Source organism: Sus scrofa, chromosome 14 (assembly GCF_054392235.1).
Source record: "Sus scrofa isolate SSC_HxYL_T2T_F1_AM1 chromosome 14, Sscrofa_HxYL_maternal_Yorkshire_Landrace_v2.0, whole genome shotgun sequence".
Taxonomy (NCBI): domain Eukaryota; kingdom Metazoa; phylum Chordata; class Mammalia; order Artiodactyla; family Suidae; genus Sus; species Sus scrofa.
This window is the reverse complement of record NC_139396.1, coordinates 62,615,373-62,629,995: the sequence shown is the minus strand read 5'-3', so window position 1 is coordinate 62,629,995 and position 14,623 is coordinate 62,615,373. Positions and strand designations below refer to the sequence as shown.

Here is a 14,623-nt window from a genome sequence, read left to right as displayed (position 1 = left end):
AGAGCTTTCTCAACTACCAACCCCAGGCTCTCAACAAACCCTTCCATCTCCATCGCAGAGCTCAGAAATGTCTGGGCAGTCAGTCACTGTCATCAGCCCAGCTGCCTTCAGTGGATCATTCGTTCAGTCAACACACACTAGTACAACCTCTGCCATAATGTTTCCTACCAGCGGCACACCCATCTTGGTTTCATGTCCCGTTTAGAATTTGACTCAGGACTCGGAGTGATTCATGAAGGTTGGCTGGTCATGAAGGTTCCCCTAGCCTCTCGGAAGAAAGTTGTCCAGCTTCCACCGTGCCCTGGCCTTTCCCTTCCATCCTAGCTAATCTCAGTCTTTCATATTCACTGGTTTTATGTGAGGGTCCTAGTTTTTTTGATTGTGAGAGAGGGAAATATTTGGGGAATAACATGCTATTGCCTTTGGTTTGGGTTTTGTTCCAGGGAGGTCACATCCAGGCATTTGAGTGATTGTGTGTCTGTGTGTTTGAAACCTCCTATCCATGAAGCCCTTGCTGTGTGCCAGGAACAGTGCTGAGGATTTTCTGTCCCTTACTTAACTTTATCTCCACAACTACACTGGGAAGAGGTACTGCTGTTATCTCTAGTTACCAAGGAGAGACACAGGTGCAGAGAGGTTAAGTCACCTGCCCGAGGCCACAAAAGCAGTCTGGCACAGTCAGGACCCAAACCGAAATCCCCCTGCCTCCAAAGCCTGCAGCCCACTGACAGCCTCGGCTGAGATGCTCAGACCATGAGGCTACATCCATCCAGATTCTGACTCCCTTCACTGCTCGGTTTTTTGGTATTCTGTTGTCTATAAGCACCGAGGGAGTTCCCTGGTGGCCTAGCATTTAAGGATCTGGTGCTGTCACTGCAGTGGCTCCCAGTCCCTCCTGTGGCTTGGGTTTGATCCCTGACCTGAGAACTTTCGTATGTCATGGGTACAGCCAAAAGAATTAAAAATAAATTTTGAAAAGCACCAAAGGCCTCTCACCCACCCATGTGCACTTGTTTGCCTGTGTGACAGAGCAAGGCGACCTCACAGAGCAAGTGGAGAAGCTGAAGGAGGTGGCGGGCTTCTCCAAGGACTCCACCAACCACGACTGCCTGGCGGTGCCGGCCTTCCTTTACTTGTACCTGACCATCTGCCGGAGTCAGAGGTGTGTGCACAGTCTGGGTGAGGAGTCCGGGTTCAGCCTGCCCCAGAAACCGAGCTCTGGTTTTGGCCGCTGGGCTGCAGAATACAGCAGCCAGCAGCTGTCCTTGCCCCATGCCAGGCACCGTTCCAGACCCTATGTGTATATATGGTCAGCTTTTCATATTCACAGTAACCAACGAGAAGGACACTGCCCATGTGGCACAGGGAGGAACTGGGACTCAGAGAGCTAGGTGCTTCAGGCTGTGCAGCTCTCAGTAAGTGGGAAGAGCTGGGCACTTCCTTTTTAACACCCCCTCCCCACCCCCACCCCCACCGCCTCCTCTGATGCCTTCAATTCGGTAGAACCCAAGCCAGATTTCATTCCTGGGTCTGCAGTGTGACTTGTCCATGCTAGGCCCTGGAGGCACACTTGTCCCACATCACACAGGCTCCAGGGAACTCCGTGATTAGCAGAGTGAAGCCTGTGTTACAATAAGACCTGGACTGTCTGTGCTCAGGAAAGCCAGCTCCAAGAGGGGGACATTCCTGTTGAGGTGGTGTCACATGGTGACACAGGGCACGGGCTGAGGGTCAGACAGCGTTGGTCAAAACCCCAGCACGGGGTCACTTACTAGCTTTTGTGAAGTTCTTACCCTTCCTGAGCCTCAGTTTCTTTCTTTTTTTTTTTTTTTTTTGTCTTTTTAGGGCCGCACCCGCAGCATATGGAAGTTCCCAAGCCAGGGATCAAATCGGAGCTGTAGCCACCGGCCTACACCACAGCCACAGCAATGCACGATCTGAGCCGTGTCTGGGACCTACACCATAGCTCATGGCAATGCCAGATCCTTAACCCACTGAGCGAGGCCAGGGATCGAACCTGCATCCTCATGGATGCTAGTTGGATTCGTTAACTGTTGAGCCACGACAGGAACGCCTCAGTTTCTTTTTTGTTGTTGGTTTTTGTTTTGTTTTGTTTGTCAGGCCGTGCAGTGGCTTGATATGGGATATCAGTTTCCAGACCAGGGATGGAGCCTAGACCACAGCAGTGAAAGTGCCGTGTCTTAACCACTAGACCACCAGGGAACTCCCGAGCCTCAGTTTCCTAATCCATAAAATGGGGGTCATAGTAGTACTAACCTCATAGGGTTCCTGTGAGGTTAAATGAGTTCATTTACGTGAAGTGTTTGATTATCACCTTCCTCAGAAAAACTGTCGGAGGGTTAGAAATGTTATGTATGAAGTGGGCCTGGTATTGTAACTGGTGCAGTGTGTATTCACTATGACTGATTGGTCTAGAACCTTAAGGGAAAGATAAGCTTTGCAGTGCAGCCTTTACTCGTGCAGCAGACACCAGTTGAGAGGCCCCTGGGGTCCCAGCGCTGTCCTGGACACTCAAAAATGTCTAGACACTTGCTGTCCCATGCTGGGGTTTTCACCTTGAGAGCAGCATGTCCCCTTCTGGGATGGCGGCAGGGGACACATTTCAGAATCTCCTGATGTGGGTGGGGTAGACGTGTGTAGTTTGGTAAGGCAGATTCAGTCTTGGAATTTTAACATTTGGAAAATGAGAAGTGTGCTTAAGGGAAGTGGCAGAACCTGACGTCTGAAAGTTCTCACTGTGGGGAAATTCAGGTGAGATGCAATGACTCGCAACTTCCTACTGACCCAGTGCAGGCCTGTGTTACAGGCAGAAGAAGCATCCCATGAGCACACAGTCAGTGCCCTGCGTGATGAGGCAGCATGGTGGAGACATTACAGGCTGGGGTCCTTGGGGGGAGCTAGGGGTGACCTCTGGGTGGTCCAGGGAAGCTTCCAGGTGAATGACACTTGAAGAGGGTCTTGCAGGATGGGTAGGCGTTTCCCTGCTGGAGAAAGGGGTACAAAGCTCCCCTGGGCAGGGGGATCATCCAGTGCTGTAAGCAGGGCCTGGAAAGAACCTCGCTTGTGGGGAGCCAGGAAGAAGTTTGGTGGGATGGCTAGTGGTTCACGAGGCACCTTTAGGAAGAGCTGCGTTTGGACAAGGTAGTGGTTTAAATGATCCTCTGCTTGTGTTCAGGTTGTCTGATTCACGAGTTCCTGTGGTCTAACAGCGATGCCTTTGGGGTTGGAAATCTCCCCAAGGTCAGAAAACTGGGCCAAATGCTTAGAGTCAGGCCCTGCCCATGTCCAGTCCCAAGCCTGCGCTGCGGGCTCAGCGCTGGCAGTTCACGGCCCTTCAAGAGAATCACCTCTGCTCCTGGTGTGTTTCAGGACCCTGCCCAGCCTGGACATTGCCGTGTGGTCAGAGCTGCCCACTGGGGCCGGCCTGGGCTCCAGTGCCGCCTACTCCGTGTGTCTGGCAGCCGCACTCCTGACCGCATGCGAGGAGATCCCAAACCCGCTGAAGGACGGGGAGGCCACTGGCAGGTAATCACAGCCCTCGCTCTGCTCCTTGTCCTTCCTGGCAGCACTGCCCGTGAGGTGAGAGGTGTTGCATGCACGTCTTACAGCTAAAGAAGCCCAGGCTACACAGATGGTGATGGCAGAGCGGGATCTGGTCCCCCGTGGTCTGAATCCAGAGCCAGAGCTCTTCGCCCAACCCCCCACAACCCCTCTTTGCCTCTTTGGGGTTCAGGCTTCGTGGTTTGGTAGAAAGAACCTGAGCCTGGGAGTTCCAGTTATGGCTCAGTGGGTTAAGAACATGAAGTTGTGGATTTGATCCCTGGCCTCACTCGGTGGGTTAAGGATCCAGCATCTCTGTGAGCTGTGGTGTCGGTTGTAGATGCGGCTCAGATCTGGCGTGGCTGTGGCTGTGGCATAGGCCAGCAGCTGCAGCTCCGATTCAACCCCTAGCCTGGGAACTTTTACATGCTGCAGGTGTGGCTTATAAAAAAAAAAAAAAAAAAGGAACCTGAGCCCAGATGTAGAGAGCAATGGATTAGATGAGCCAATGGACCCCCCTGCCATCAACTTGCTGTGGAACCCCTGCCTCCTGGGGGCCTCACTGCCCTTTTCCATAAATGGTAATACTGATGCCCAGGGGCATGTTGCCAGTTGTACCAGGTGGTCATGGGAAAAAGTGTGACAGGCCGAGAAATAAACACAGGAGGAGCATCTCTCAGATCAGGGCAGCTCCCCTCCTACATGTCCTTGTCTGCCGGGGAAGCATCTTCTCTGCGGTTCTCACTGTGAGTCACTGAGGCTTGTCCAGATAGGGCTGCTGGTGAACCATTTCCAACACGAGGAAACTTGAGCAAGCGCCCTGAGCACAGATTATGCCATTTGTCCCAGCTCCTGCCCCTCCCACCCCTAGACTTGTGGATGTCGCCCCACCTTCCAGCCTGGCAGCTTCTTGAGGCCTGTCTTGGGCCCACGAGGCTCCGAGGAGCCCTCCCACTGGGAGCCACGTGGGCCCAGCTGTGCTGTGTGTGCGTGCGGAGCGGGGAGTCTGCTAGCTAAGCCCCAAGGTCGCTTGGGTCCCCTTCGCCACAACAGGTCTGGGGGCTGTTGATAAGATGCCAGGGCCGCTCCGAAGGGCTTATGGGCACGGGAAAGGGGGGTTGGGCGGGGGGAGGTGCCGTGGGAAGAATCCAGCAGGTAACAAGCGGGTAATGGTTTCACCTGTGGGGGACGCGAGGCGGCTGTTTTCAGGAATCATCTTCCAAAATCGCAGTCGGCTTTGCCTGTTAACTGGCTTCCCTCTGAGGCTCCATTTCCTCATCTGAAAGTGGGGGGGTTACACCTGATGATCTCTTGTGCGTGCGGGGGTGGGGGTGGGGGGGTGCTTCCAGCCTTGACATGTGCTGATCCTGAGATAAGATGGTGACTTGGGACAGAGGCTTCAGGATGGCTGCTCAGTGCTGTGTGCCGATCGCTGAGTCTCTCCGAGAGCAGCGAAGGCCCAGTTGTCCTGGGTCTCCTGAATAGACCTCTGCCCACGACCCAGCAGCCAGGCTCTGCCTTTCAAAAGATATGAGTGGTTGTGGGTATGCAGGTGTGTCTGAGGGTGTGGTCTTTCTTGTCCTGCTTCCTTCTCGTTCTCTCACCCGCCCCTGCTGGGGGAGCAGGCCCCGACCGCTGCCACCTGGCTCCCAGCACTTCTGAATCAGAAGGAAGAGACTCGAACTGCGCTCAGAGTGGGAAAAGGCCTCGAGTTTGCTGAGGCAGCCAGCCTGGGCTACGTTCAGCTACCCCCTCCTCACCTCATTCACTCGCTCACCCACTCACGATTGCTTCCCCATAAGGACCAGCTCTTATCCAGTTCCAGGCGCTGCACTGCCTCAGCTGGACCACATTCCCCTCACATCTTACCTCACTGCCTCCTCCCATTTAGAACGGGGTGTGCTCTGCACAGCTGGTACGGCACTTCCCGCAGGCTATACTTAAACCCTGGTGGCTTCCTGACATCCGCTCTGCACTCCAAACTGCAAGACGTCAGGAACCAGGTCTGTGTGAGCTCAGTCACTGGCACACAGTAGATGCTCAGTAAACACTTGATGAGTGAGTGAGTGAGCGAGTCTTGCTAACACTGTAAAGTTCAGTAGCTACAAACTCAGACTTGCTCCAGTCAGTGGATGCGGTTCCATCCTCCCTGTGATCTTAGGGACACTGTTTCACCTCTCTGCATCTCGGTGTCTTTCTGTAAGAAAGCGGACAGTAATCGGACCTTTCCTGTTGGGTTACTGTGAGGATTCCAGATGATCCGTTAAAGAAAGCCCTTATTTAGCACAGTGCTTGGCCCGGGGTAACTGGTAGCTTTGAGCAGTGTGAACTCGCTATCAATCATAGCCTCATAACCCCCATGTGAGTCTCAGGTCCATAAAATCCTCATCTGACAGATGAGGAGAGAGGCTCAGAGGGGGGTGATTGACTTGCCTGAGTCTCCACAGCAAGGGGGAGGTGGACCGGTCTTGAAGTGACTCCAGGAGCCGAGATCCCAGTGAAGCACATACTTCCCCCTGGGCAATTTTTTTTTTCTTTTTTTTTTTCTTTTTAGGGCCATACCCACGGCATATGGAGGTTCCAGGCTAGGGGTCAAATCAGAGCTGTAGCTGCCGGCCTACACCACAGCCACAGCAATGTGAGATCCGAGCTGTGTCTGAGACCTACACCACAGCTCATGGCAGCGCCAGATCCTTAACCTACTGATTGAGGCCAGGGATCGAACCCGCAACCTCATGGTTCCTAGTCGGATTCGTTTCCACGGAGCCACGACGGGAACTCTCTCCCCTGGGCATTTTGCAAAGCCCTGTTATATTTCCATCTCACTATGTCCTCTGTGAGCTAGACTCTGCTCTGTTTCACAGATGAGAACACTGAGGGTTGGATGAAGTGGTTGCTCAGGGATGCCCAGTGAATCAGCGGCAGGATGGGGTTCAGACCAACCCCCTGCTTCATCCTCAGCTCTGTCCCCAAGCCTGGCACTCAGAAACCACAGAACCTCCTATGGCTTCTACCGTGTCATGGGGCAGGGACTTGGTGGAAAGAAAACCAAAGCTGAGAGAGAAGGCAGGGCTGTGGGGTTGAGCCTTTGTCCTCACCCATCTCTCTTGTGTTTGGGGTCTGTTCACTTAAATGGTCCAGAGCCGATACCCCTTGGCGGGGGCAGCCTGGCCCCAGGCTGGAGAGGGATCCACCGGCCCCATTCCACAGCCCTGCACCGAGCCTGTGCGGAGGGAGGACTTATCATCCACAGATAGGAGTGTGAGGCTCAGAGAGGGCAGGCAGGGGCCCAGAGTCACTCAGCTCCTAGGAGGCAAAGCAGGACCCTGTGAACTCAAAGCCTTGGCTCTTTTCACTCCACCGGGCAAGAGGGCTTCTGGCTGAGGGGAGGGTTCAGTGTGCTTTTTTTTTAGCCTGAGCACCTCAGAGCTGTTTATTTTTCTTTTTCTGAGTTCGGGGCTCTAAGCCCCTTTGCCTGTGTGTCGCCTCCGCCTTCTGCCTCCCTCAGAGACCCCCGGGCCCCCATCCACCACCCTGGTTGGTAAAGACAAATTTCTGTGTCTTCTCCAGGTGGACCGAAGAGAACCTGGAGTTAATTAACAAGTGGGCCTTCCAGGGGGAGAGGGTGATTCATGGGAACCCATCTGGAGTGGACAACGCCGTTAGTACCTGGGGTAGGTGCTACCTCGGGCTTGCATTATTTTTGTTCTTTGAGAAATTCTTAACGACAGACAGGCAGATGCAGCTGCCCAGGCTTTGGTGGTTTGGAATGAATAGGATCAGTGGTTTCTGAGGAAGAGAGCATTTTCCTATTATGAGGGGAACAGCGGAGTTTTGGGGGCCTCACACCTCTGGGTCTGAATCTCTGGGGGGTGGGCCGGGACCTGGGAATCTGCGGTTTCACTGAGCCATACAGCACCCCCATCCCCAAAGCTGGGGAACCATTGCTGTGGAGCCTGCAGACACCACAAGCTGGGCTCCCCTCCAGTGAGGACACCTGTTCACTGGACCTGGACATTGCCTCCCAGCCCCTACCACCATGTCACCCTGCAGCCTGTCAGTGGGGAAGCTGGGCGCTGGACAGAAGGAAGGGACCCCAAGTTGTGGGCACTGAGCGCCTTGGCACCCTCCTGGGCTTTTGAAACCTGAAGCCGAGATGACTAATTTCGCTGTTGAGCCTAGTGATGGTGATCCTCTGGCCCCACCCGAAACCCAGCCCTCTCCCAAGAGGCACAGACACCGAGCTTCTCCTGCGGTTCTGACCCACTCATTTCTTCTCTTTAGGAGGAGCGCTCCGATACCAGCAAGGGAAGATTGCACCCTTGAAGAGGTAATTCTGGGGCAGAGCCGCAGCTTCTGCGTCCGGCGGGGAAGGGGAGAGCCCCATTTGTGAAGATGCAGGGGGCAGGGACTCCTGGGCTTCCCCCTCCCTAGTGTTGTTGCCGAAACCCAGCCTCTGTCCACCAGTGCTGAATAGAAATGGGGAGGCAGAGTTTGGGGTGAAGGAGAAAAAAGTAGCTCTAATTTCTTTGCCACACAGAGGAGGCCACAGCAGGCTGATGCCTTAAGGACTATGCCCCCCTTTGGGAGAGAACTGCAGGGAGTCTTATAGTCTAAAAGGAGAAAAGGTATTTCAGATGAGAATCGGGATTGGGCAAACATGCATTCTTCTTTCTTTGGGGAAATCTTTTTTTTTTTTTTGCTTTTTAGGGCAGCACCCATGGCATATGGAGGTTCCCAGGCTTGGGGTCAAATCAGAGCTGCAGCTGCCAGCCTGCCCCACAGCCACAGCAACGCGGGATACACGCCACGTCTGCGACCTACACCACAGCTCACAGCAATGCCAGATCCTTAACCTACACTGAGCGAGGCCAGGCATTGAACCCTCCACCTCCTGGTTCCCAGTCAGATTCGTTTCTGCTGCGCCATGACAGGAACTCCGCTTTGGGGGAATCTTAGTCATCGAACCTGGCATCAGATCTCTGCATGATCCTGGTGGTGGTCTTCTGGGGTATCTGCAAGTATAACAGTACTTGCAAAGAGGGCACATTGATCAGAAATGAGAACAAGCCGGGAAGGTTCCTGACAAACATCATGTGCTAATAATCTTAAACCCACAGCCAGTTGTGCTCAGGGTGCCTAAGCTTTAGCTCACAGATGATTGTGTTTAGGGTACAATCAAATGAGGGAGAAGCACAAGGAAGGGCTCCAAGCTGTTCAGGTTTAAAGCATTCATTTCTGAAAGAAGCATAAGGAATATACCTTTCCCCTTAGGTCTATAAGATGCCTGTGTCATTATCTTTATCCCTTGAGAGGGAACCAGGTCCCTGCCCCAAAGCTGTGCTATTGTTGCTTGACTGCTCCTCCCTTGTCTTTGCCTCCCCTTCCTTCCCTGATCAGCAGCTGTCCCAACCTGTCTCTAGGAACTGAGGGAAGGCCGTGGAGGCTGAATGAGTCCCATTTCCTAAAACAAGAAATGGGTGTAGGGGGGTGAGGGGAGTTCCCGTCGTGGCGCAGTGGTTAACGAATCTGACTAGGAACCATGAGGTTGCGGGTTCAATCCCTGGCCTTGCTCAGTGGGTTAACGATTTGGCGTTGCCGTGAGCTGTGGTGTAGGTCGCAGACGTGGCTCGGATCCCGCGTTGCTGTGGCTCTGGCGTAGGCCCGTGGCTACAGCTCCAATTCAACCCCTAGCTTGGGAACCTCCCATATGCCACGGGAGTGGCCCAAGAAAAGACAAAAAAAAAAAAAAAAAAGAAAGAAATGGGGGACTCGGGTGGGGTTCCCTTCATGGCTCAGCGGTTAATGAACCTGCCTAGGATCCTTGAGGACGGGGGTTCGATACCTGGCCTCGCTCAGTGTTGCCATGAACTGTGGTGTAGGTCGCAGACGTGGCTCAGAACCTGAGTTGCTGTGGCTGTGGTGTAGGCCGGCAGCTATAGCTCCGATTGGACCCCTAGCCTGGGAATCTCCATATGCCGCAAGTGGGGCCCTAAAAAGATAAACAAACAAACAAACAAACAGAAAGGTTTTTATTCCCAGGAGCCCCTCAAGGCCCTGCTTGATTACAGTGTGAGCTGCGAGGAAGCCTGTTCTTTCCCGCTCCACTTCAGCTCTTAAACTGCCCAGAGATTAGAGGGAACGTCGTGTGAGGCTTTCACCTTCCAGAAAGTGGCTGGGAGGGTCCCCTAGACCCTCAGCTGCTCCTTCATCTGTCTGTCTGTTTAGTAGACAAGAACCCATACCTTCCTGTGTTCCGGATGCACTGTGCCAGGGCCTCGGGCTATAAAGATGGATCTGGACTTAGTCCTGGGCAGCAGGAACAGACCTGCACAAGCCACCGAAAGACAGCGTGGGGGTTGCCACCATGAAGGCGTCCCAGTGGAGCAGGGCCAGAGCCCGAGGAAGGCTTGTGGGAAGCTGAGCGTGGAGGGGGCGTTTGGCAACTTTCTGCCTGTTTTATGTTTCTTCCCCTCACCCCCACCTCCACTCTGGAGGCACTGGAGTTACAAACATCCAAAGTCCCCTGTACTGTGTGCACTTTGCGTAGAACCACTGGGGGCATGTGGCCAGGAGCGAGTACCTCTTGGCTGACCCCTAAGCCCTCCATCCATCAAATTGGGGACAGAGGGTGGGTTGGGGGTGGGGCTTTCTGTGAGGGCTACCGGGCTTGCTCTCACGTTCCTCAGCCAAGGACAGCACTTTCTTGGCGACTGGACAGCAGGTCCCTGCTGTCTGACCTCGCCAGCTGGGCCGCTCCATTCATGGCTCAGTGACCTGCCAGGCTGTGGTGCGGGACTCCTGCCTGCACCTCTGGCATCTTCCCACCCCTGCCCTGTCAGCTTCCGGGAGCCAGGTCTGCCTTTCAGCGTTTCTTTAACCTCAGCACTGTGGACATTTGGGGCTGAAGGATTCTTTGCAGGGGGGGCCCATCCTGTGCCGCATGGGATGTTTATCCACATCCCTGAGCTCTGCTCACTAGATGCCCTTAGCACCTCCCTCATCTCACAGTGTGACAACCAAAGATAGTTCTGGACATTGCCTCATGTGCTCCAGAAGGCAAGTCCCCCTGGGTGACAATCATTGCTCTACACAGAGGAGGAAGTGGAGCCATTTAGGTGCATGGCACAGCTCCTTTGACTGCTTGTGGAATGGGTGGCAGGGGCCTGTCGCCCAGGTGGCTGTATGCAGTGGGATCAGAAGCTAGGGCAGGTACTGAGGTGTCTGGGCCCAGGCCTGCCCTCAGGGCTCTGGGTCTGTTGGAGGAAGTGGTCACTGCTGTAGCCCTCTGGGTTCTGAAGCTGCTGGGGATGACAGTGCGGAGGTCCCAGGTCAGGCTGCGGATCCGGGATGTCCTTCTTGGGGCTGGGGTAGTTCCTTCACTCAGTGTTTCCCGAGAGCTTCTTGTACCCTAAGTGCTGAGCTGGGCCCAGTGGAGGTGTGGCATGGGGAAGCAGAGGAGAGGACCCGAGGGGTGCACAGGGGTCGGGTGGCCCCAGAGGCTCTGGGCTCTGCAGGCCCGAGTCTGAGCCTGGCTTTGCCATTTGCCCACTAGGTGCACTTGAGTGAGTCACTTCTGTCTTTTTGTTTATATCACGAGGATCCTGAGCTTGAAATCAGAAACATCAAATGCTGATTAGATTTTATTTTATTATTTTTAGGGCCACACCTGCGGCATATAGAGGTTCCCAGGCTAGGGCTCAAATCAGAGCTGTAGCCTCTGGCCTAAGCCACAGCCACAGCAACGTTCAGAGCCTTAGATCCAAGCCGTGTCTGTGACCTATACTACAGCTCACAGCAATGCCGGATCCTTAATCCAGGCCAGGGATCAAATCAACATCCTCATGGATGCTAGTCAAATTCATTTCCCCTGAGCCACAATGGGAACTCCCTGATTAGCTCTTTCTTGACCACATTCATTCATCTGGTCCATAAATATCTGTGAACAACTCCTGCATGCTGGGGCCTCAGCAGGGAACCCAAAGTCCTGGAACTCCCACTTTGTGGGGGGAGACCACCCTCCCAGAGACAGTTCCAAGAGCACTGACGGCCTGCGCCCCAGGCCACAGGACACAAAGCAGAGTGAGGACTGGAACATGGAGGAGGGGTCCAGTTGGACAGGCTGATCAGGTCCCTGATGAGGTGAGCAGAGCTGCCCAGGCCACAGGCAGGCCCCTGGCAGAGGAGGCACACATGCAAAGGCCCTTAGGCAGGAGTGTGCCAACATGTTGAGCAGCCAGGGGCCCAGGGTGGCTGAGTGGAGTGAGCTCCCGGGAGGGCTGAGACGAGATGTGGCTGGGGACGTAGCCAGGCCTGGATCACATAGCAGTTACAGGACAGACTCCTGTGTGGTCGTCACTGGAGGTCTGGGAGCCCTGGGTTTTGTGGGGCTGGCAAGGCTGGCAGCAGGTCCATTTGCAGGGAACTCTGTCTGAGGAGGATGAAGACATGATACCCAAACTCCTCCCACCCCGAAGGATGGGGACGCAGAGTGAACCGACCTTGGCCGCTGGCTACAGGGCGCCGCGGTGAGCAGATGGCAGGCTCTCCAAGAAGCCAGGAGGCCAGACTCCACATTAATCCCGCCGATGGCTTAAAGAGGAGCCCTTTCCCCCTAAACCATGCATGGTGCTTCTCCATAAAAAAAAATGCATTGTTTGCGGAGTGGATCAAGATGCAGCCTCCTAGAGCACTGCCCTTTTGAGGAACGGCTGGTCCTTAAAGGAAAGAGAAAAGCCAAATAGAATGTTCATCTTTCATAAAGTGGAAAAAAAAAAAAAAAAAAAGCTGGCCTCCAAGGCTGAGAATCAATATTAATTTCATGGGCTTGTGGGCGGTGAGATCAGGCAGGTTGCTGGCAGCCTTTTCCAGCCCTGTCAGCTTTTAGTCTTGAGCTATGAAAAGAAAAGTGAAGAAGGGTATCAGAAGTCCGGCCATCTCCAGCTGTCCCCTGCCAGAGTGTGTCTGAATTCTCTGCCCTCTGTCCCCAGCCTGCAGCGCTCTGAAAGGCAGCTTGGGATGGCAAGAAATGGTGGCTTAAGTCCCCCCCAAAAGAGCCAACCACAGGGACAATTGGGATTGTGGCTTCAGGAGAGATGATAAAGCTCTGAGGGCCGGTGAGGACAGCGGGGTCGAGCTGGAGTGCGGCTAACTGTGGCCATGGGGCCCTGCAGGCGACTGACTCCCTCTCACCACATCTCGTCTCCTGCCAGGGCCCCTGGTCTGGGCACCATCGAGGAAGGGCAAAAATGGGCTCAGTGTACTGGGACCCCGATCCTTCCATGGGCCTTCCTTCCCTCACACTCCTGTGCTGACTGGAGCATCTTTCTTCCCCACGCCTCCCTCCAGGACCCATCCCTAACTCTGCCAATGCGTTGTGTTCTACCCCTCGAGGCTGGGCCGAGCCCTCACATGTGCAGGGTCACTCTAGGTTGAATGAACGAATGAATGAGTGAGTGAGTCACAAGCAAAAGGAAAGTGGCCATCTACCCAGAGGCCGAAGCAGAAACACAGCTGCTTGGTGGCCGGCACACCAGGCTGGGAGTCAGGAGTCCATGCTCCTCTGACCCAACCCAGGCTGTCCTTGGTGTCACCTCCCCAGGCCTCTGCTGCCCACTTTGGGGCAGGGTGGGGTGCAGTCCTGGCAGACCCCCCAGCCCTGACCCAGCTGCTCTGTCCTGGGCTCACGGGGGACCCTCTTCACCTGCAGGCTGCCGACTCTGAAGATCCTGCTGGTCAACACCAAAGTCCCTCGCAGCACCAAGGCCCTGGTGGCCAGCGTCAGGAACAGGATGCTAAAGGTGCTGCTGGTTCCACTCCTGGGCAGGTTCATGGTGGGGCCACGACACTCGCTTTTGGGTGTCTGGGCCCTCCCTCTGCCTGTTGGGTTAGTGGAGGGGGAGTGGGGAGAGGGGAGAGGGGGACCTGGGGAGGTGCTGTCCGTGCACCCCCAGCTGGGAGGGGAGCAGGGATCCTTAGACACACTGGCTTGGCTGGGAGAACCCCACTTTTAGGTCGGGGGTGGCCAGGCAAGCGGAGACCTGGCGGGAGGGAGAGGAGGTTCCCTCAGAGGGTGCGTGTGGCCGTGGGGACACCTCCCCACTCTGCCCTGGTGCCAGGACAGCCATCCAGTGTCTGCTGGCCCCTCAGCCTTATAGTCCTTTGTCCTTCCCTCCAGTTCCCGGAGATCATAGCCCCACTCCTGGCCTCCATGGACGCCATCTCCCTGGAGTGTGAGCGGGTGCTGGGGGAGATGGCAGCGGCCCCGGCCCTGGAGCATTACCTTGTGCTGGAGGTAAGAGCCCGCCCGGGATCGGGGTCACTGTCCACATGCTGTCCCACGTGGGGACTCCCCGTCTGTGCCTGGAATCCCTTGGAGCTGAACTGTAGAGGCCAGGCCTGGGCACCCCGTGTGCACCTGTGAGCAGGTGTGTCTTGTTTCAAAACCTCTTCTCTCAGGTGATTCTGCATATTTGAGGGAACGTACAGAAAGCGCCAAGAGTGGCACCTGGCATGTGCTAAGTTCAACAGGCCAGGTCTGGGGTCAAGCATGTAAGAACTCAGTCTTCTGTACGCCGAGGAGTGATTTCTCCCCTGTTTGCTAAGCATTTCTGTTCATCCAGTACCTTCTCACCTACACACTTTGGATCAGACTCAGTCTAAAATTGTGCTTTCGGTGTTGCTGCTCTAGCCTTTGCATAATTCTAGGGTAGAGGTTGAGATCTCGCCCATTGGATTTCATCAGACCCAGGTCTGAATGCTGGCCTCTTTGGAGGGTCTTCAGAAGACAGTGGGGTTCTGTGGGCAACACACAAGTATGATGCCCAGTGATCCACCAGCTCAGCCAGAGGGCCTGGGTTCATTCCCAGACTCGGCCCATCTGGCCCAGTGAGTGTGGCATTAAAAAACCATATGGGGAGCTCCTACTGTGGCGCAATGGAATCAGCAGTGTCTTGGGAGCATTAGGATGCAGGTTCAATCCCAGCCCAAGACAGTGGCTTAAGGATCCAGCATTGCCACAGCTGCAGCTTGAGTCACCACTGTGGCTCGGATCTGATCCCTG

General features: G+C 54.9%; 1 protein-coding gene across 12 annotated transcripts in view; it reads left to right on the top strand.

Annotated features, from left to right (window-relative positions):
* Positions 1-14,623, top strand: part of MVK (mevalonate kinase) — a 35,826-nt gene that overhangs the window by 3,206 nt on the left and 17,997 nt on the right. For 4 of the 12 annotated variants that reach the window (XR_307455.4, XR_307454.4, XM_005670728.4 and 1 more), the window contains exons 4-9: positions 1,030-1,162; positions 3,391-3,546; positions 7,132-7,235; positions 7,846-7,891; positions 13,271-13,361; positions 13,739-13,855. Coding sequence is in view for 4 of the 12 variants with exons in the window: in XM_005670728.4 (XP_005670785.2) it covers positions 1,030-1,162; positions 3,391-3,546; positions 7,132-7,235; positions 7,846-7,891; positions 13,271-13,361; positions 13,739-13,855 (647 nt within the window). In the remaining 8 variants the exon portion in view is untranslated. Of the gene's footprint in view, positions 1-1,029; positions 1,163-3,390; positions 3,547-7,131; positions 7,236-7,845; positions 8,295-9,177; positions 12,348-13,270; positions 13,362-13,738; positions 13,856-14,623 lie in introns of those variants that run through there. The other 8 variants (XR_014826946.1, XR_002338383.2, XM_084995596.1 and 5 more) reach the window with 5 other exon arrangements.